Genomic DNA, 17,222 nt, shown 5'->3' with positions numbered 1-17,222 from the left:
GTGTAATCCGTGTATGTTTTCATATTTAATTTTACAATATTTATCACCGATATTCCAGATGATTATAATCGAAACAATTAACTCCAATGTCGAATTAAGATCTGTTTCGGCAATATTGTAGAAAATATATAATCTTACGAGAAAATAAAAACGTCAACGATTTTGAAAATGTGGCATAACAGGAGGTATTAAGAAAATCTACGAGGAGTGTGAAAAATGTTACGGATCATATTTTAACCCCGAAACGACCGATCGGGATATCAACATTAGAACCATCAAGGACCATTCAAAATGAGATGAGAAAAAATCCAAATTCGCGTTACATCTTTTTTCCAACACTGATGCAACAGCTTTCAAACAGATAACCAAAAGAGTAACATAATGAATTTTACTTTTCTTTTACTAAACCAGTTTTATAATTTCGCGTCAAAATTCCCACTCCACGTTAGACTTAACCTCGGTAATTCCACCTACTGTTTACTGAAAAGAAATTCTTCAACGGGATGAAGTATGCTCTTTGTGATTTAAAAACTGTACGATTCGTGGGATTCCGGTAAAGAAGAGAAAAAAAAAAAAAAAAAAAATTGTTATCGCTGAATTTAAACTCACCGCCCTCGCAGCCCTTGGTCAGCATCTGTCTGACTATTGCCGTTTTACTCGTGTACGCATTGGCGTTCGCCACGGATGCGCAGAGTCTTCTAAATTCCCTGAAAGCATCATCCCTGCATTTTCCAACGGGCGTTTCCTTCTTCGGCGAGACTTTCGACGTCGACGGAATCGGCTCAACGCGGGATTTCGATCCACCGACGGATGTTTTTCCATTCTTGGACGAATTATCGTTGCGCGACTCATTTTTCGCCGAAGAATCTCTTTTCTCAGTATTTTTCTTCCCTGGTGATATTTTCTTATTCGCGTTCTTGACAGGGGCTGAAAATAAGAATTATAAATATGAATCGTACGTTGAAAATTTAATAATTGCGGTTTGTTTGTATATAATATAAAAATTACAATTATTCGATATTAATTCCATAATTTTCAGTCAATTCAATGCAATGAGAATCGTTGAGCGACGCATATTTACGATTGTCATATTTCTATTGAAAGTTCGACGTTATATATTTTTTTTTTCTTTTTATCACCGCACCTTTGTTGTCATCGATAAATTCGAAACTGTATTTATTTCACGATTCATCGTTTGTCATGTAAATTTCCTCTCGATGTAACAAAAAATTTCATCGATTGAACACGGTTTGATAAAAATTTTTTCCACCGTACGACTCGTAACTTTTTTGCGGGATTTTTCTTCTTGTCGACAAAATTGGACAGAACGCGAGGGTGGTAAAAAAAAAAAAAAAGAAAAGAAAAACGTAAAACCAAAAATCTTACGTACAACCGCGCGAAGAACTAAATATGAAACTTGCGTCGTTCGAATTTACATTAAATACGATTTTTCTCACTTTCCATCTTGGTCTAAGAATTTTCGTTTTTTCAACAAAGAGAATGCCGTGAGAAAAATTTGAAACCAATCCATCGAGTCTATCGATTCGAAAATAGTGTTTTCGTATTTTTTCAATCAGTAAAAATCAAGCCCGTGATTCGAAAAATCAAAATTTTTTTTCGGTTCCACTCTTCGCCACGCTTGAAAATGGAAGAAGAAAAAAAATCACCGACGGCGATCGTCAAACGTAGGTCGGTTTCGCGTAGAATGCCCCATATATACAGATACGTATTGCGGTATATCGTGTATTCCGTGCGTGAATATTAATCGAACATTTAATTTTCGATAAGGCATTTCCACAGGGCAAAGTGAACCTAGGATATTCATTCACCTGCACAAGGGTTCGACTTATTCATGCAGAAACTCGGTTTTCGACCTGACGGAAATTGTTACAGTGTAATTTTCTACATATACATATACACGTATGTACGGTCTGTGTAATTTCGTTACAAAACGTATATAACAAGGTTCAAATATTCCGATATTTATAATCACTTCGTGAAAACAATTTTTCATCACGTTATTAAAAGTGTATTCGGACAGATTAACAATTCCGTGTGAAAAACAGCAATAAATCAAAAAAAAATAAATTGATAAATAAATAATGTTTATAACATAAAATCGATCGTCCGTCTTACCCGAATCGTTGAATTCCTCGAGTTTTCCCTGGACGAGTTCCTTCCCCTCGTCGTCGAGTTCCTGCCATCCAGCCACGTCGTCGTCGAGATCGTCGATGCGTTTAGTGCTCGCCCTCTGCTTGGCGAAAACTTCAAAGATGCAGGTCAAGTGATGCCACGCCTTCATTTTCCCATCGCCGAACGGGTTCGACATCAATTTCGCGACCCTGACGACACCCTGCTCGATCGGACATTTGCACTTCTTGCATTTAGCTCGTCCGGTTTTCGCACGTTCGACCGCAAACGGTTTTTCCTCCGGCGATTCGTCGCCGTCCGACATCGCGATTGCAACGTAAAACCCTCTTTCGTTTTTTCGCACCTGCAAAAATGAAAAGGAATCAAGTTTGTAGCGTTAGTGTAAAGATTCATTTATTTTCGTCGCAACCTCAGCGTCTTCCCAATTAGAAATAATCTATGATCTTTGAAAAGCAAACTGTTTTCCGATTTTGGAAATTAGACTCCTTTAAAGTTGTTCGAAATTTTCAAAACAATCGTACTAATATCGATTATTTCGTTACGTTAACGTTACTAGCTTCAATCTGGTGAAAATAATTCTTTGTCGTTGCGACCGCGCCGTTTTTTCATTTCTTCGAGACGGGGGGGGGGGGGGGGGGGGGGGGGCAAAAAAATAGAAAGAAACGCTAGAAACTTTCCACGTTTAAATTCCGCGTTGCGTATTTCTCCGGCATATACAATTTATTGTGCGTACAAAGGAAGTTTAGCGGACAATTTCTATATAAATCTCGAAACAACGTATATAACAAATTCCGATTTGGCATATATCTTTGTACTAGATCGCATGTTTTTATTTCGGTGTAAAAACGTAGATGAAAAAGAAATAATGGGAGAAAAATGCTAGTTCCTGTGACTAGTTGTTTATTTATTTATTATTATGTATTTATTTATTTATTTTTTTGTTATAATCATTACCGAAAAATATACTTGTGGATACAGAATAAATATGATAATTTTCTAACTAATAACCAGAAAATCTTAAAATATTTAACGTGTTACAGCTTGTATTATAATCACACTCGGTGTCAGATACTTCTATAAAATATTTTTCGCAATTTCAATAATATGTTCAAAACCTTACAGTGAGAAAAAGAAAAAAAAAATAACGACGTATCACGATTATTGTAAAGAATCATTACGGCATATTTAAGAAACACAAATAAGTATAAGATCAATCCTTTACTCTGAATTTGTACCGAAATATTTTATCATACATGTAAACAATGTAAAAATTCGTGATTATTGTTTCGCTTAAAAAGCGGGGTGCTGTAAATTCAACGTGAATGAGAAAGAAGACAAAATGGAAAAAGTATCCTTTCGAATTACTTTCTTTTTTGTTTTTTTTTTTATAAATCGTGTATAAATGCGAGGTCACGTATAGACAGCTATTATAATTATACACTCCGTTCCCACCCTTTCAGATTTATCGACCGTCGTAATTTTTGAGCCGACAATTTAAGAAACCGCGTTCATTTCATTCATACTCATAAACACCCCGCTTCACATATTTTTCCATTCTTTATTCCTCCATCGAGTCTGTAAATTAACGCTAAAAAAAATTTCGTCGAGTACGATCGATGATAAATAAATTTTCGTAAATTTTTTACAAAATACAACGTAAAATACAAACTTTCGTTAGTTTCATCGTCTACGATCGAATAAAAAATCAATAAAACAATCGTTCTCACAGTCAAGAATTCACCATTTTGTCGCAATGAGGATTGAAAAAAAAATTTTCTCAACCAGATAAGAACAACGTTATCGCCTACTCGACATTTTATCGTACGTGCGATTCGACGACCAATCAAAGCTTTGACCTCAGTTCGGCATCGCCGCGATTGGACGATCGCGTTAATTGAAAAACAAAGATTATACATACATTAATTACACACATAATTGGTGCGGCTAATTATAGACGTGCGCTCATCGTCCTCCTCCCCCCCCCCCCCCCCCTCATCCACTTATTACTTTACGCGACATGTATTTACACTTACATTATATTAAACATCGTGCGCATGTAGATATTAGCGATCGGCTTATAATCGGCGCGCAATTAAACGATTGCTAAAACGTTGCGTTAATTAACGTCAACGCGTTTTATTGTCTGACGAAAATTTCGCAAAAGAGCATTCGACGAGCTCGGTGTCGTTTTTTTTTACTTTTTTTATCTTTTTCTTTTTTTTTTTTTTTTTTATTGCCCAAATCTCATTTGTTATTATTATTGTTTTTAACATTGCATAAATCAATATCAAGAGAACGAAATTAACTACGATTGCCTGAACATTATCGCAAATACGTGTGTGATTTTTTTTTTTTTTTTTTTTTATTTCATCCTTTTTTCCACTCTGCGATACGAAAATCGCTTCGACGAGACAAAAAAGAAAAAAAAACAACGCGTATAATTTATTTCGCGTGGGTTTTTAAATCGTGAGAAATGAAGAGACAGCAGCAAAGGAGGAAAGAAAGAAAGAAAGAAAGAAAGAAAGAGAGAGAGAAGAAAGACGAAACGAGAAATGATTATTTCTTGATTAATCGATGTACTTATTTTTGCATCATTATTTCGTAACAGCATCTCGGGCGTTGTTCACATTTTGGGTAAATTAAAAAAGATTTTCCCGACAACGAGTGGGAGTATTTAAAGTATACCGTGATGTATACGATTAAACGCAACTACTGTGCAAAAACGCGTGATTTCAAGCAAATGTTTGTATGATTTATTCGCATCGTAATTACATGCTTTCAGAAGTTGAAAAGATGATGCGGACAGTCGCCTCAACGAAAGCCGCAAGGATTCCAGAAGTAAATGACACCCGGTTAGCTCGAGTCGCGGAAAAACGAAACTACGGTAAGGAAGAAGTTTCATTTTCAGCAATTAATTACACGATGAAAGATTTTTTTTTTTTTCTTTCTCCCGCTATGTTTTACATATTTAAAAACACGCTCGCCAGGAAAGAAAGGAAGAAAGAAAGAAGGAAGGAAAGAAGTAAGAAAAGGTAGTGAGAAAATACGATCAATTATAATGTACAATGTCGATGACAAATATTTACAGAAGACACGTATTCCGTATTATTTATTACATTATAAACATAAATCAAGATACTCGAACTGTAGACGCGTATCAAGAAATAATTATATGCAATTATATGCAATTACGAAATCGAGAACCTAAAACGAAGCTTAAAGTATTTTCAAATTCTCCGAGAAACTTTCTTTATTTTTTTGAAATTATTGTAGCGAGTGTGCAAAGTGGAAAGTTCGACTAATAGAGCTGTTGTTTGTTTAATTTATAAACAAATTGTTACTTGTTCAATATCGTGTTGTGTACAAATATCGTAACAATACAAAAATGCAGAAATGGCGATATTATTTATATTATATCGTAACGGTGGAATTTGAATCTTTCATGGCTGCCCGCAAAGTTTAACTAACGTTTTCAACAATCAACGATGGTAATTAGAGCTTTTTTCTTTGACTGAGAATTTTACAAATAGTCACTAAACCATTCGGAAATATACCTGTACACAGACATTAAACCATCGAGTCATAGTGATCAGTATTCTGACCACCTATTTTATACAATGTTTTTTGTAAATTTAGAGAACTTTTCAATAAAATTCGAAAAATTTCAAAACCTCAGGATAGCGAATCCAATCAGCGACCCCGTAAATCGCATAATACCATCTTGTTGCAAAATTTGCCCCCGCAATCAGTCCAATGACTCGTGACTCAAAGGGTTAAACGAAACCGATCGTTTTCGGCCTTACAAACGCCAACCTTAAGGTAACAAATTGATCCGAGTTTTATCCATTAATTAGCCGATTTATCTACGGGTAGTCGAAACGCGGCCTGTAACAATACGAGCACAACGGCGGTTAAGGGGGTATTCTAGTGTAGAAATTTGAAAAAATCGATTTTTTTTTTTTTATATTTTCAAAGCTTAACCTTTCAAGAATGTAGTCCTTAAAAGGACAAGTCAAAATTTCAATTATTTTCAGAGATACAGCTATTTTAGTGACACGTCTTCAATACTGGCTCGGCTGGAACGAATTTTACTCGAAACTTTAAACGCATTTTTCTCAAAACTACATTTTTCAAAACGGTTGACATGATTTCTCAAGTTCTATTGAACCGATTTACTTGAAATTTGGTGAGAATCTTCTCAATACATGTCTCTATCGCACGAACTATTATTATAACGAAATAATAATTTTTACTATTTTTAAAAAATTCAGAAACGTCCAAAAAAGTCAAAAAAAACGTATTATTTTTTCGGACAGCCGTAATTTGGCAAAAAAAAATTTTTTTTCGACTTTTTTTTAGTTAGTACGATAGCTGCATTTATGTAGATTAATAATCTTTTTTTTTTTTTTTTCTGATTTTGAAAATGCTTGCAATCGTGACAACATTGGCGCGCCATTTTTTTTGTACCCCCCACTTCAACAACTCATAGCACTTTCAATTTTGTATTTTTTGACTTGTTTTTTTTTTTTTTTTTTGTAATCGTGAAATAATAATAAACGCCTGATAAAAAAATGGATGATAAAAATATTTTTGTTTTTTGTTTATAGCACTTCAAAAAACACCTCAAATACATGCCTCTACACTAGAATACCCCCTTAAACTTACGTACGTAACCGTATTGTAAGCTCGTCGGACCAACACGCGGCCTTACTACTTGCTCGTTCCTAATATCTGCGGAAGCCTCGAGCCATTCGACGCGGCTTTGCGTGCGATGCGCGAGCTTTATATTTTGATAAGGAGAACGGATGGACAAAATAGCTAGACGTAACCCAGGCCAATTATATTTACCCGGAAATAACGGTCATAATCCCCGATTGCTCGATACGCTGGGAAAAAAAGCTTTTTTTTTTTTGTTTTTTTAGAACGACCAAAATTTTTCTACAATTACATATATAGGTACCTGAAAATACTTTCCTTATCATACGTAACGTCAAATTTCTTGGCAAATTTTTTGGCATAACGTTGCGACTAGACTGACCCAAAAACGACTCCGAGTTTTCTTCTTTTTTTTTTCAGATTCATCTTTAACCACAAATGAAATTTTTACAAAATTGAACAACTAATTCCGAAAACAAGGTTTTTAAAAATCTGAAAAGACTCGACGTGCGGTGATTTGATATCGAAAATCACCAAAACTAAAAATTTTTTACAGCGAAATAATTCGATTAAATTTTTTTACAGTGTTATTTCGTTCGGTTCAAAGAGAAAAATTGCACTTTTAGGGAATAATTTCGACGCCGATGTAAGTTTTTTTTTCTTCTCATTGCGATAAATTTCGAGTTAAATTAAATGACTTTTGATATCTCTATTTTCTTTTGCCGGAGATTATTACGAATTTCTTCAACCTTTGCGAAATTGTCAAGAAGGTTGAATAAAAATTATCAATAATATTATATGAATAAATTACTTTATTATTTTAACTTCGTCAAAAATGCGCTCCTTTACTTGTATTAATTATTGAAAATAACAATAATATTATCATTTATTTATCAATAATTGTAGCCAACTGATTTCAAGACACAAATTAGCTGAAATGCAAGAAACGATCTCTTAAAATCATTTTATAATGATTAATTTACTGAAACAATAGTTAATCAAACTGTAAACATCAAAATTATTCCAAAATTCTTTACTTCGACAAATGTATCCAAAAATATACTACACGTATTTCCAACTCTTAAATTTTCATCAATCTGTACAACATTGAAACAAAATAAAAGAACAGCGTTAGTCTTATTAAAAAAAAAAAATCAATGCGACGGTTACGATTATCGATTTTAACTTCACGTTTTTCTACGCAAAGTAAAAAAAGAAAAAAAAAATAAACACGTCCTTAAAACATTTACCTTTGTTTCTCCGCGCCACGTTGTTACAAGTGAAAATATTCTTTTACAATTAAGCCCGCGTAAACAGATCATCGAGATCCCACTTTGTCCTGACTGGCTATTATTTCGTGTTGATTCTAAAGGAAATAGCGCGAGATACGTTGATCAAAGCGTGTGTGCGCAAGTGTTAAATTAAAGGTGGGTGCACGTACACCTATACCTCGGTAAATTAGATAAAGGTGCAGGGAGTTTTCGCGAAAACGGGGACGAAGTGAAAAAAAAGAGCAAAATAAAAAAAAAATAAATAAATAAAAAATAATGGACGTCGATTACGCCGCGGTGAGATTCGATTCGAATTGCATATATATATATATATACAAGTTTTGTTATAAAGCTGACATTTCCACGGGGAATGTCATATGGCTGATGAGGAAAGCCGGGTGTTCAATTGTTGATACAAACTTAAGCCCGTTATTTAGCTAGGCTTTACCGCAGGAGGTCGGAACTTAACGGGTACATCTATTCGCAATCAACTCCTCTAGTCCGCAAATAGCATTATCTCGATAGTAATTCTCGATCGCGGGTACGAACGAGCTAGATAAGGCGATTGTTATACCTCCGAGACCCCCCCCCCCCCCCGCCATCAAATTCTTACGATAATAACCATTTGGACTATGCAATAATTTTTTCTACATGTAGGTATATGTTTTTCTGTTCGTCGTTCAACCCTTTGATTCAAACGTTATCGTTCTCAATCAACTTTTGTAACAAATTATGAATCTCATGACGAATCTGATGTCGGATTTCAAAATTTGAAGATGGCAGATCCGATATGCCGGACGGAGATTTGAAATTCGATCAAATTCGGTCAGAAAACTCGATGCGAGAGTTTTCGGGGTCGCTGATTACGAATCTGAAATCAGATTCCGTAAATTCAAAACAGTGGACCTAACGTGGTCGACGAAAATTCGATATCTGAAAATACGATCGTACGTGTCTTTGACTATTTTCATTGTTTACCACAATCAAAAAATATAGTTCTAATTCCTTTTTTTCCTAATTCCAACGATATTCCAACAGTTTTTTTTAACGATTCCTGTATATACGGAATCTTCTAGTTACCGTAAGAAATGAAATTTTCCTCAGTGTGTAATTGAATCGATATTATATAACTATTCAAGGAATCTGGAATTTTCTGAATACATTAAAAATTCGACTAAAACCTGCGTATAAGATTACAAATAAACGTTCAAACTATCGTCTTTTTTTTTTTCTTCTAATTTTTCGTCACCGTACGATTAATTCGTTTGTTAAAAATTCAAATCACCGTTAATATTACCGGTGGCCCAAAGACTCGGCTAGTAACGTCGTCGTTGAAAGATTTCGATTCGCCAATGAGATGGATAGATAAATAGATACATCAGTTCATTACTATACTAGAGTAATGTACCCACGGGTATAAAGGGTGAGAAGAGTAACATAGGAAGTACGGTGACTTAAAATAAAATAAAATAAAAATAGAACAAACCAAAGAGAGAGAGAGAGAGAGGGAGAGAGAGAGAAAAGCTTAAATCTATGTACAGCAGGTCAGACCAGGGCGAACCTACGCAGTGTAAGGAGTGAGTTAACGAGAATTGGAAAGAAATTAGTTGAAGTAAGCTTAAAAAAGTAAAGTGAAAGTAAAATTGAGATCCGGTGAAACGGAAAACAAAAGCACCAGAAGAAAAAGAAAGAAAGAAAGAAAAAAAAATAGAACTAAAAATAGAAATAGAGAGACAGGCATGTAGGAATAAAACGGTACAGTAAGTGAGGGTAAAAAAATAAAGAACAGCCAAACAACTACCGAGTTGTTAACACTCTGACAGACCGCACTCGAACTAACGAGCCTGACGAATATAATCGAAAAGACATTTCTTAAAAGGTGCGATGGTCGGAGTGTCGCGTATGGCGGGAGGGAGAAGATGGTGAGAGAGAGAGAGAGGGAGAGAGAGAGAGGGAGAGAGAGAGAGGGTTGGTTACACCTCCGCTCCACAGGTGGTGGGTGGGTGGGTGCAGGGGTTGCGGGGTTGGCAGGTTTGCGTATAATAGAGAGCGCCCTGACAGAAACGGCTCACTCGAGAATCGGGAGAACGGAGAACGCGAATCCATCGACCTGCTGCATATCCCCGTTAGTAATACCCCGGTACCAAAAAACCGACCGACTTACCGATCGCAGCCGACGTCGCCGAGAGGAATAAACGATTTTTAAGAAACGTGCGCGTGTTCGACTTTACGAGTAATTTGTTTTGAAACAGCAAGGATTTCCCGAAACACCGATCCGGACGAAAATCTGAGGGCGGTAGAGGTTAGAATTCGGAAAGTAACGAGGGGGAGGAAAATTTGAAAAACGAAAACAAAAAAAAAAAAAAAAAAAACAAAAACCAGCAACTTTATACCTCAGAGTTTCGATTCTTCCTTTCTACTTTTACCGAGGAATAAATAAATTACTCTCGTTTTATCTCGATAAAAATTACACAAATATTTACATTTGCATACATATATATTTAACGAAATATATCTTTGTACATCGATCGGATTTTTGGAAGACGAAAATTTCAAGAAATACTATCGACAAGGTACGACGAGATTCCAAAGGTAGGATCATGAGGATTTTTACTTAACGATTTTCTGTGTCATACACGTTCGTTGAATCTTGATTTCGTTAGTTCGTTAATCTTTCGATATTTTTTTTTGACGAATACGATTGTAGTATACGAGATCGTATAGTATCCAAGTAAATAAAATGTTTGAAAAAAAAAGAAAAAGAAAAAAAAAACAGGGTGTAAACAATAAACAATATTTCCAGACACTGTCAAATTAGCGATTCTGTGATTTTCAGTCGGTTGTCCGTCAAAGTTTTGTTGTATTCTTCTTACTCGGTTTTCCTTTCGCCTTTTTATCCGCAATCGTTCCGGCAAATTTCAATTTTTACAATAATGAAATGGTTGCTTTAATCACTGTTAAAATCGTGACGACTGTAAAGTTTCACATTTATCAAAAATCGACGAGGTTTTTTTTTCCCCCTTTTTCAGACGTATAACGCACATTTATTTATATCACAGGTGCGCCTTGCTAAGTTTGAAAATACGGAGAAACATTTATACTTTATTATACGTCTGGCCGTTCGGTAAAATGTTTACGCTCCAAGTTGTAAAAATCTTAAGTTAACCTTGAAAATCGAAAATCCTCAAAGTTTCAACGCTCTGTTTCACTGTTAAGGAATGCCGGTAATTTTTATTCATTATTTTTAATTTTCGTTTTCTTATAAAATACAGATTTTATTTGTCTTCGGACCTTCGTCTTTTTGAATTCTAAAACAATTGAAAAAAAAAAAAGAAAAAATTACACGGTAGGCGAACAAATCTGGGACTGTCCTCCTTAAAATTAATTTATAGATCAATTTCTAGGCTGTATATTTTTTTTATCGACGCCATATTGAATATTCCATCCTGAAAATTTGAAAATGTTTCGAGTAAAAATTATTTTTAATCCCAGATTTATTTGCCTGCCGTTTCATATGTTCTAATTGTTATCGAATTTCAAAAAGGATCCACGTCTGAAAATGAGTAAAATTTATTTACACAAAGCTGAATAAAAAAAAAAAACAAAAAAAAAACTTGATCCTGATTTTTTTACTCATCTTTTTTTCAACGTTAAATCAAGATTTATCAACTTGGAGCAGAAATATTTCTTTCGAACAGTCGGACAATATATTTCCGTCAGCCGAGCTGCCGAGAGTTTCGAAAAAGTAGCTCGTTCAACTTATTTTTACGTATCAAGAAATTTTTACACCAACTTTCACACATGATTCATACCTTTATATACGCGTATAGAATATTTCTCCATTCTCTCACCTGTATCACTCTTCCTCGCTACCCGTTATACGTATTCAGATTTATACTCGACGCTATAGAATCCATTATTTTCCACACCGCGAGTTCCTGCGTTATTCGATTTCATATCGGCGGGTGTATAATTTTCTTATACGCGCTTTCCTGTTTTATTATACTTTTCGCGCATGGAGAATCTATTTCCGAGAATCTGCAAGGTGTAAAAATGCCATGCACATTGTACTTTTTCATTCATTTTATTTTTACTAACCCTGCACGTCTTCGATTTGATTATCATTTTCTTTTCTCTTCTTCTTCTTCTTTTTACATGCAATTATCAATTCTTTTCTCTACGATCGTCATTTATTTACGCGGTACTTTTAAAGTCTCGAGAAGCACCAGTTTTTCAATGTTTTTTTAACGCATCTAAACAAATTCGATAATTTACCAACCGTTTGCGAAATCGAATTTTCATTCATTTTTACATTTTTTTTTTTTTTTTGTTTTCTTTTTTTGTCTTGTTTCTCATACTTGTCAAACCAATTTCAATTTCGCAAGAGAGTCAGTCTACGAAGAGTAATTATTGTACTTTACATTTCCATATTGGTTTTTTTTTTCTTGTTCTTCTCGTCAAGGATATAAATCGTTTTCATCCTGGTTAAAATCTCGATTATTTCCTACCAATTTCTCTCAAAAATCGCACTATTCATCCGACATTCGTCCGTATATTGAAAAATATCGTGCAAGTCCACCGAATTTACAACGATTAATAAAAATGATCGAAATCAATATTAAATTAACATTAGTAAACGTGATTCTAAATTGACTTTTGAGAAGTTCGATTGTTTTTTTTTTTTTTTTTTTTTTGCGAAAGTACATTGTTTCGAGACATTGTGAAAAGAATTTAATCAACGCTTGAGAAACGAATATAGGAGGGAAAAAAAACACACAAATAACTACAACGATGAAAAAACAAAAGAAATTAAAAAAAAAAAAAAAAATTGCAAGTGTTTTTTTTTTTTCACAACTGAGACGCAACGACGCAATTCAATTCAGGATCGGACATTGCGGCCGAGTCGGTACGGAATGTACGTACACACGTATTACGCAAGGTGGAAAAAGAATATTTAACAAGCTTTCGTATCTTTATTCTAGCTTAAGCCTGCTTAAACCGTATACCTATATATCATACTACCTACTGCAAATGCTCGAGCTAGAGTCTCTAAGGCGTTTGATCCGCGTAGAATAATCAATTTTTCATCAGTCTTCGCTTTGGTCCTCCCTCCCTGTCTTCGCCTTTTAGGATCGGAGCTTTCTAGTCTAGAAGCTGGTTTAAAAAAAATCCGTACACAAGCTGCAGCTTACGCGTTTTAGAATTTAAATCTTTCCTCATCGTCGGATGATTTTTCAACAGGCTCATCGCTGAATCGTTAAAGAAAAAAACCCACGGAAAAAACTGACGTATAAAAATTCGTTATCGCGTATGCATAATTTTTCAACGAAAGTCTTGCGTTAAATCGGAAATCGAAGACGATTCCGTTTTTTTTTTTTTTTTTATTGTTTTCATTCCTTTTCCTTTCATTTTCGCATCGTTTTCTCAGCTTCGACTGTAAATAATTTTCCTCAAAAGTTCCGAAATTTTCGACTTTTCAAATGATCGAAGGTGAGAAAAAATTGTAAAATACGATTACGATTTGCTTTGTCCGAGCAGTCTTGTAAAAAAAAATTGCGGTTGGCAAATTTTGTGCATTGATGAAACGTCGTCCTCGCTTGAATTCATATTCTCATGAAAATTATCCCGTCTAACTGTGTAAAGAAAAAACTCGTCAGTCCGTAGTTGTACGTAATATTCTCCAAAAAATGTAACGTCGACATTTTCGAAACTGATTTCCACATTCAAGCAAAACCACGAATCTCGGTAGGTAATTTTTATCCGTAAAACCCGCTTGTTACATCAATCTTTCGGAATATAAGAAATCGGAGCTAAAGGTTCGAATTCGCGAGGCATCGTTGCGGTAAAACCTTGTCCAATTCAACGAATGACTGCGACGCGTTTTACGACGATCCGGTAATCGGATGCATGCATAAATATGCCTACGTATATATATATATATATACAATCGAACTTTGTCAAGAACGATACAAGTTTTTCGTATAAAAATTGGCGTACTGTCGAAAAAAAAAAAAAAAAAGAAAAAGAACTTAACGAGAAGGAATAAACGTGCACTTTGGAAAAAATTGATAGAATATCCTAGAAAAGAAATATATTGCACTGACGGTAAATAAACAAAACGTATACATATATATATACACATACAATGTAATTATATTATATTAAATCACGTAGAACGTACTTTGACCTTTTTTTTCAACTCTATATACCTCAAAATTGGATTGAGATGCAATTACTTGCAATCTCGTTATATATGCCGTTGTTATACGTATACGTATAATAATTGGATTCGTTTCGTGCAGATTGAAACGCGCTTTTGCACAACATTTATTCACGCGTATAACTGCCGATATGATATACATATATACGTACGTGTATTCTGTTTAAATATTAATCGCCGAAGTGGGTTTATTTGTTTGTAATTTTCATACAAGTAATTCATAAAACACACTGGCCGATGTCGTCCGGTCATTGCGTATGCATATAGAAAATCGTACGATTGTTGTACATGTCCGTTATTACGTTACTTCGACCTACAATCTTTATTAAGAAAAAAAAAAACAAAAAAAAAAAAAACACATTTACGATCAATTATATTAACGCACGTTTTAGAAATTTATTCATCACTATTCGGTTGGTATTACACGGTAAATTTGACCTTGTACCGAAAGCAAGAGAAAAAAAAAAAAACATTTCTTACAATGACTCGAAAATTCTAGTAACAACAATCGAAAACAATACAGCAACATGCTGTGTATTAGATTTTCTGGTTACGTTTGGGATATCGATATTCATTTTTTACCCAAAACTGCATTTTCGAATTACGACAAAACATAATTAACAACTATCAAAAATCCATCTCAATACGTGCAAAGACATTTATTGAAAATAAACCTACACAGCCAATTTCACGGCAATAAATAATTTCTTGACAGATACGTCGAATACTGGATTAATATCGAAACGTCGGCCGAGTCTTATAGAGCAATTAACAAAACCTTTCCCTGATAATAATTTTCTTCATCGTCGTCATAGTCGTGATCCACCCGAGATATTTTACTCCAATAGGGAAAGTTCTTTAGGGATTATTTGAGCTCAGAACTTCACTATCCGTTAGAAAGTTTTCTTGACAGTTAATTCTGGGATACGAACGGTTTTATATATATTTATATATATATATATAAATATATATAATATATATATGTACAATGTACATAGATATTTTGCATTTTTGCGAGACATTAATTACACGTCTTGTTCCTTGTTCAACGGTCGTATATGCAAAAATTTCAGGATAAGATAATTGCAAAAGCATGGATAAGAGTATTCAGCATATGAATCTTAATTAACAAAACGAGTAAAGTTATTCGATTCTCATCCAAGTCTAATTGCAAAATTTTCCAACTCCTACGACAACGGTTATCTTTCATTATTTTTATTCTATTTCCAAGTTTATTTTAACTCCATTTTTTTCTTCTTACACGTGTTTGCATTCGCAACAATTGAATATCAATTATAATACAGCTTTTTCTTCGTTCTAACAAGATATCAAAGATACGAATATTTTCTTACATCGATTAACCCTTTCGCTATTCGCGATGTATGAAAAACAATCCTTAGGACTGTAGTAATTAAGCTTTTATACACTTACTCGAATATAAAGGGTCAAACTTGTTGTCGGTATGGAAAGTTTTTCGCAGTGAAAACTCGGGTTTCGCATCGTCGCGGTTTTCTTTGCAACTAACTGAGGAGACACGTTACTTCGCACGTCGCACTTAATGTCGAGAAGTTAAGCCGTATCTTAAATTTAAGGAGCTGTAACCAGCCGAACAGGCTACATATACGCGTTAATTACGTCACACCAAAGTTCAACTACAAGTCAAACTTTTGTTCAAGATAATATTTTTTTACGTACATTAGGGTGGTCCTTGATGGGGTTGTTTTTAAATTTTTAGGCTCTCAGGGGCTCGAACGCTTTCAAATCGATTAAAAAAAAATTTACCTGAAAATTCAAGCTCTCCGTATCAACTCTTAAAACAGTTCGATTCGCGATCGGAGTATCTTGTGGAAATAACGCGGGAACAAACCTGTTCGCTCTTTGAAATTTTGTAAGTCGTTGACGAACGTACCGACAATAATGGAAAATACGTTGTAATATATTTTACGATACAGTCGTTCATTTCGTATCTATACTTGGCGGGATGATAATTTTATAAAAATTAAACTTTGAACGTTGTTTAACACACGAACGATTTCGTTTGCGAATTTTACGCGTCAGAGCTTTTTTGCTCTAGCGTTCGATTCACTACAAAAATATCGACTCACCATTATTGTCGGTATATTCGTCAACGAGTTGTAAAATTTCAAATAGCGAAAAAAAGTCTTTCCCATGTATTTCCGTAAGATACTTCGATCACAAGGCGGATTGTCTTAGAGTTAATATAGAGGGCTCAAATTTTCAGGGAATTATTTCTCTTTAGTCAATTTGATAGCGTTTAAGTCCCTGGGAGAGTAAAAATTCAAAAACAAGGACCCAATTAGGGATCACTCTGATGTATATATACGAGGTAGTCCAATGTTTTTTCAATTCATTTTTCATCGGCTAAAATGCACATTGATGTGCAAAAAGAAGCGTAGCTCCCAAACAACGACCGGGTCAATTTCGCGTCGAATGTAAAAAAGCGTTCTTTTCAATCATAGAAAATTCAAAAAAATGTTTCAAATTTCTCAAGAACGTCGTATTTGAGAAAAACCAATATTTGTGCATATTTCGTTGAGAACTGCGATTTACGATTTCTAGAAAATTCCAAAAGAATTATTTTCGAACAATTCAGAAAATAAAAAAACACAATTTTTTCCCAAATGCACAGTTTTCGATTTATGGAAGAAGATGAGATCTAAAATACCAACCTTCTCCTAAACGCCGGGTAGCAAAAAAAATTTGAAAAAAATTACAAAATGTATACTTAGTGTAGCAGAAGTAGGAAATAAATCGGCGATGAATTCGGTGGAAATCGGGGTCAAAAACCTTCTTCACGTTCATTTGGAACACCCCGTACATGTAAGTAATTTATGATACAAGTAGCCTTAAGGAACTCGGAGCTATACAAACGGGACGATGATGATGATTGACGATGATTCGAA

At 34.5% G+C, this 17,222-nt stretch overlaps 2 protein-coding genes across 7 annotated transcripts in view; one reads left to right on the top strand and one right to left on the bottom strand.

The window, feature by feature from the left end:
• The window catches only part of LOC107226619 (DNA ligase 3), a 79,509-nt gene that overhangs the window by 44,737 nt on the left and 17,550 nt on the right, over window positions 1-17,222 (bottom strand). For all 3 annotated transcript variants that reach the window (XM_046732476.1, XM_046732477.1, XM_046732475.1), the window contains exons 2-3: window positions 2,137-2,494; window positions 610-927 (exon numbers count right to left, since the gene is read on the bottom strand). In XM_046732476.1, the coding sequence (XP_046588432.1) occupies window positions 610-927; window positions 2,137-2,455 (637 nt within the window). In that variant the 5' untranslated portion in view covers window positions 2,456-2,494. The remainder of the gene's footprint in view (window positions 1-609; window positions 928-2,136; window positions 2,495-17,222) is intronic.
• The window catches only part of LOC107224107, a 36,332-nt gene that overhangs the window by 3,019 nt on the left and 16,091 nt on the right, over window positions 1-17,222 (top strand). Inside the window, exon 2 of one of the 4 annotated variants that reach the window (XM_046732487.1) lies at window positions 4,937-5,035. The exons of 1 other annotated variant lie outside the window; for it this stretch is intronic. In XM_046732487.1, the coding sequence (XP_046588443.1) occupies window positions 4,945-5,035 (91 nt within the window). In that variant the 5' untranslated portion in view covers window positions 4,937-4,944. Of the gene's footprint in view, window positions 1-4,933; window positions 5,036-10,151; window positions 10,671-17,222 lie in introns of those variants that run through there. 2 more of the 4 variants (XM_046732486.1, XM_046732489.1) reach the window with 2 other exon arrangements.

Source organism: Neodiprion lecontei, chromosome 2, assembly GCF_021901455.1.
Source record: "Neodiprion lecontei isolate iyNeoLeco1 chromosome 2, iyNeoLeco1.1, whole genome shotgun sequence".
Classification (NCBI taxonomy): Eukaryota; Metazoa; Arthropoda; class Insecta; order Hymenoptera; family Diprionidae; genus Neodiprion; species Neodiprion lecontei.
The sequence above is the reverse complement of the archived record's forward strand: the minus strand, read 5'-3'. Positions and strand labels throughout refer to the sequence as shown.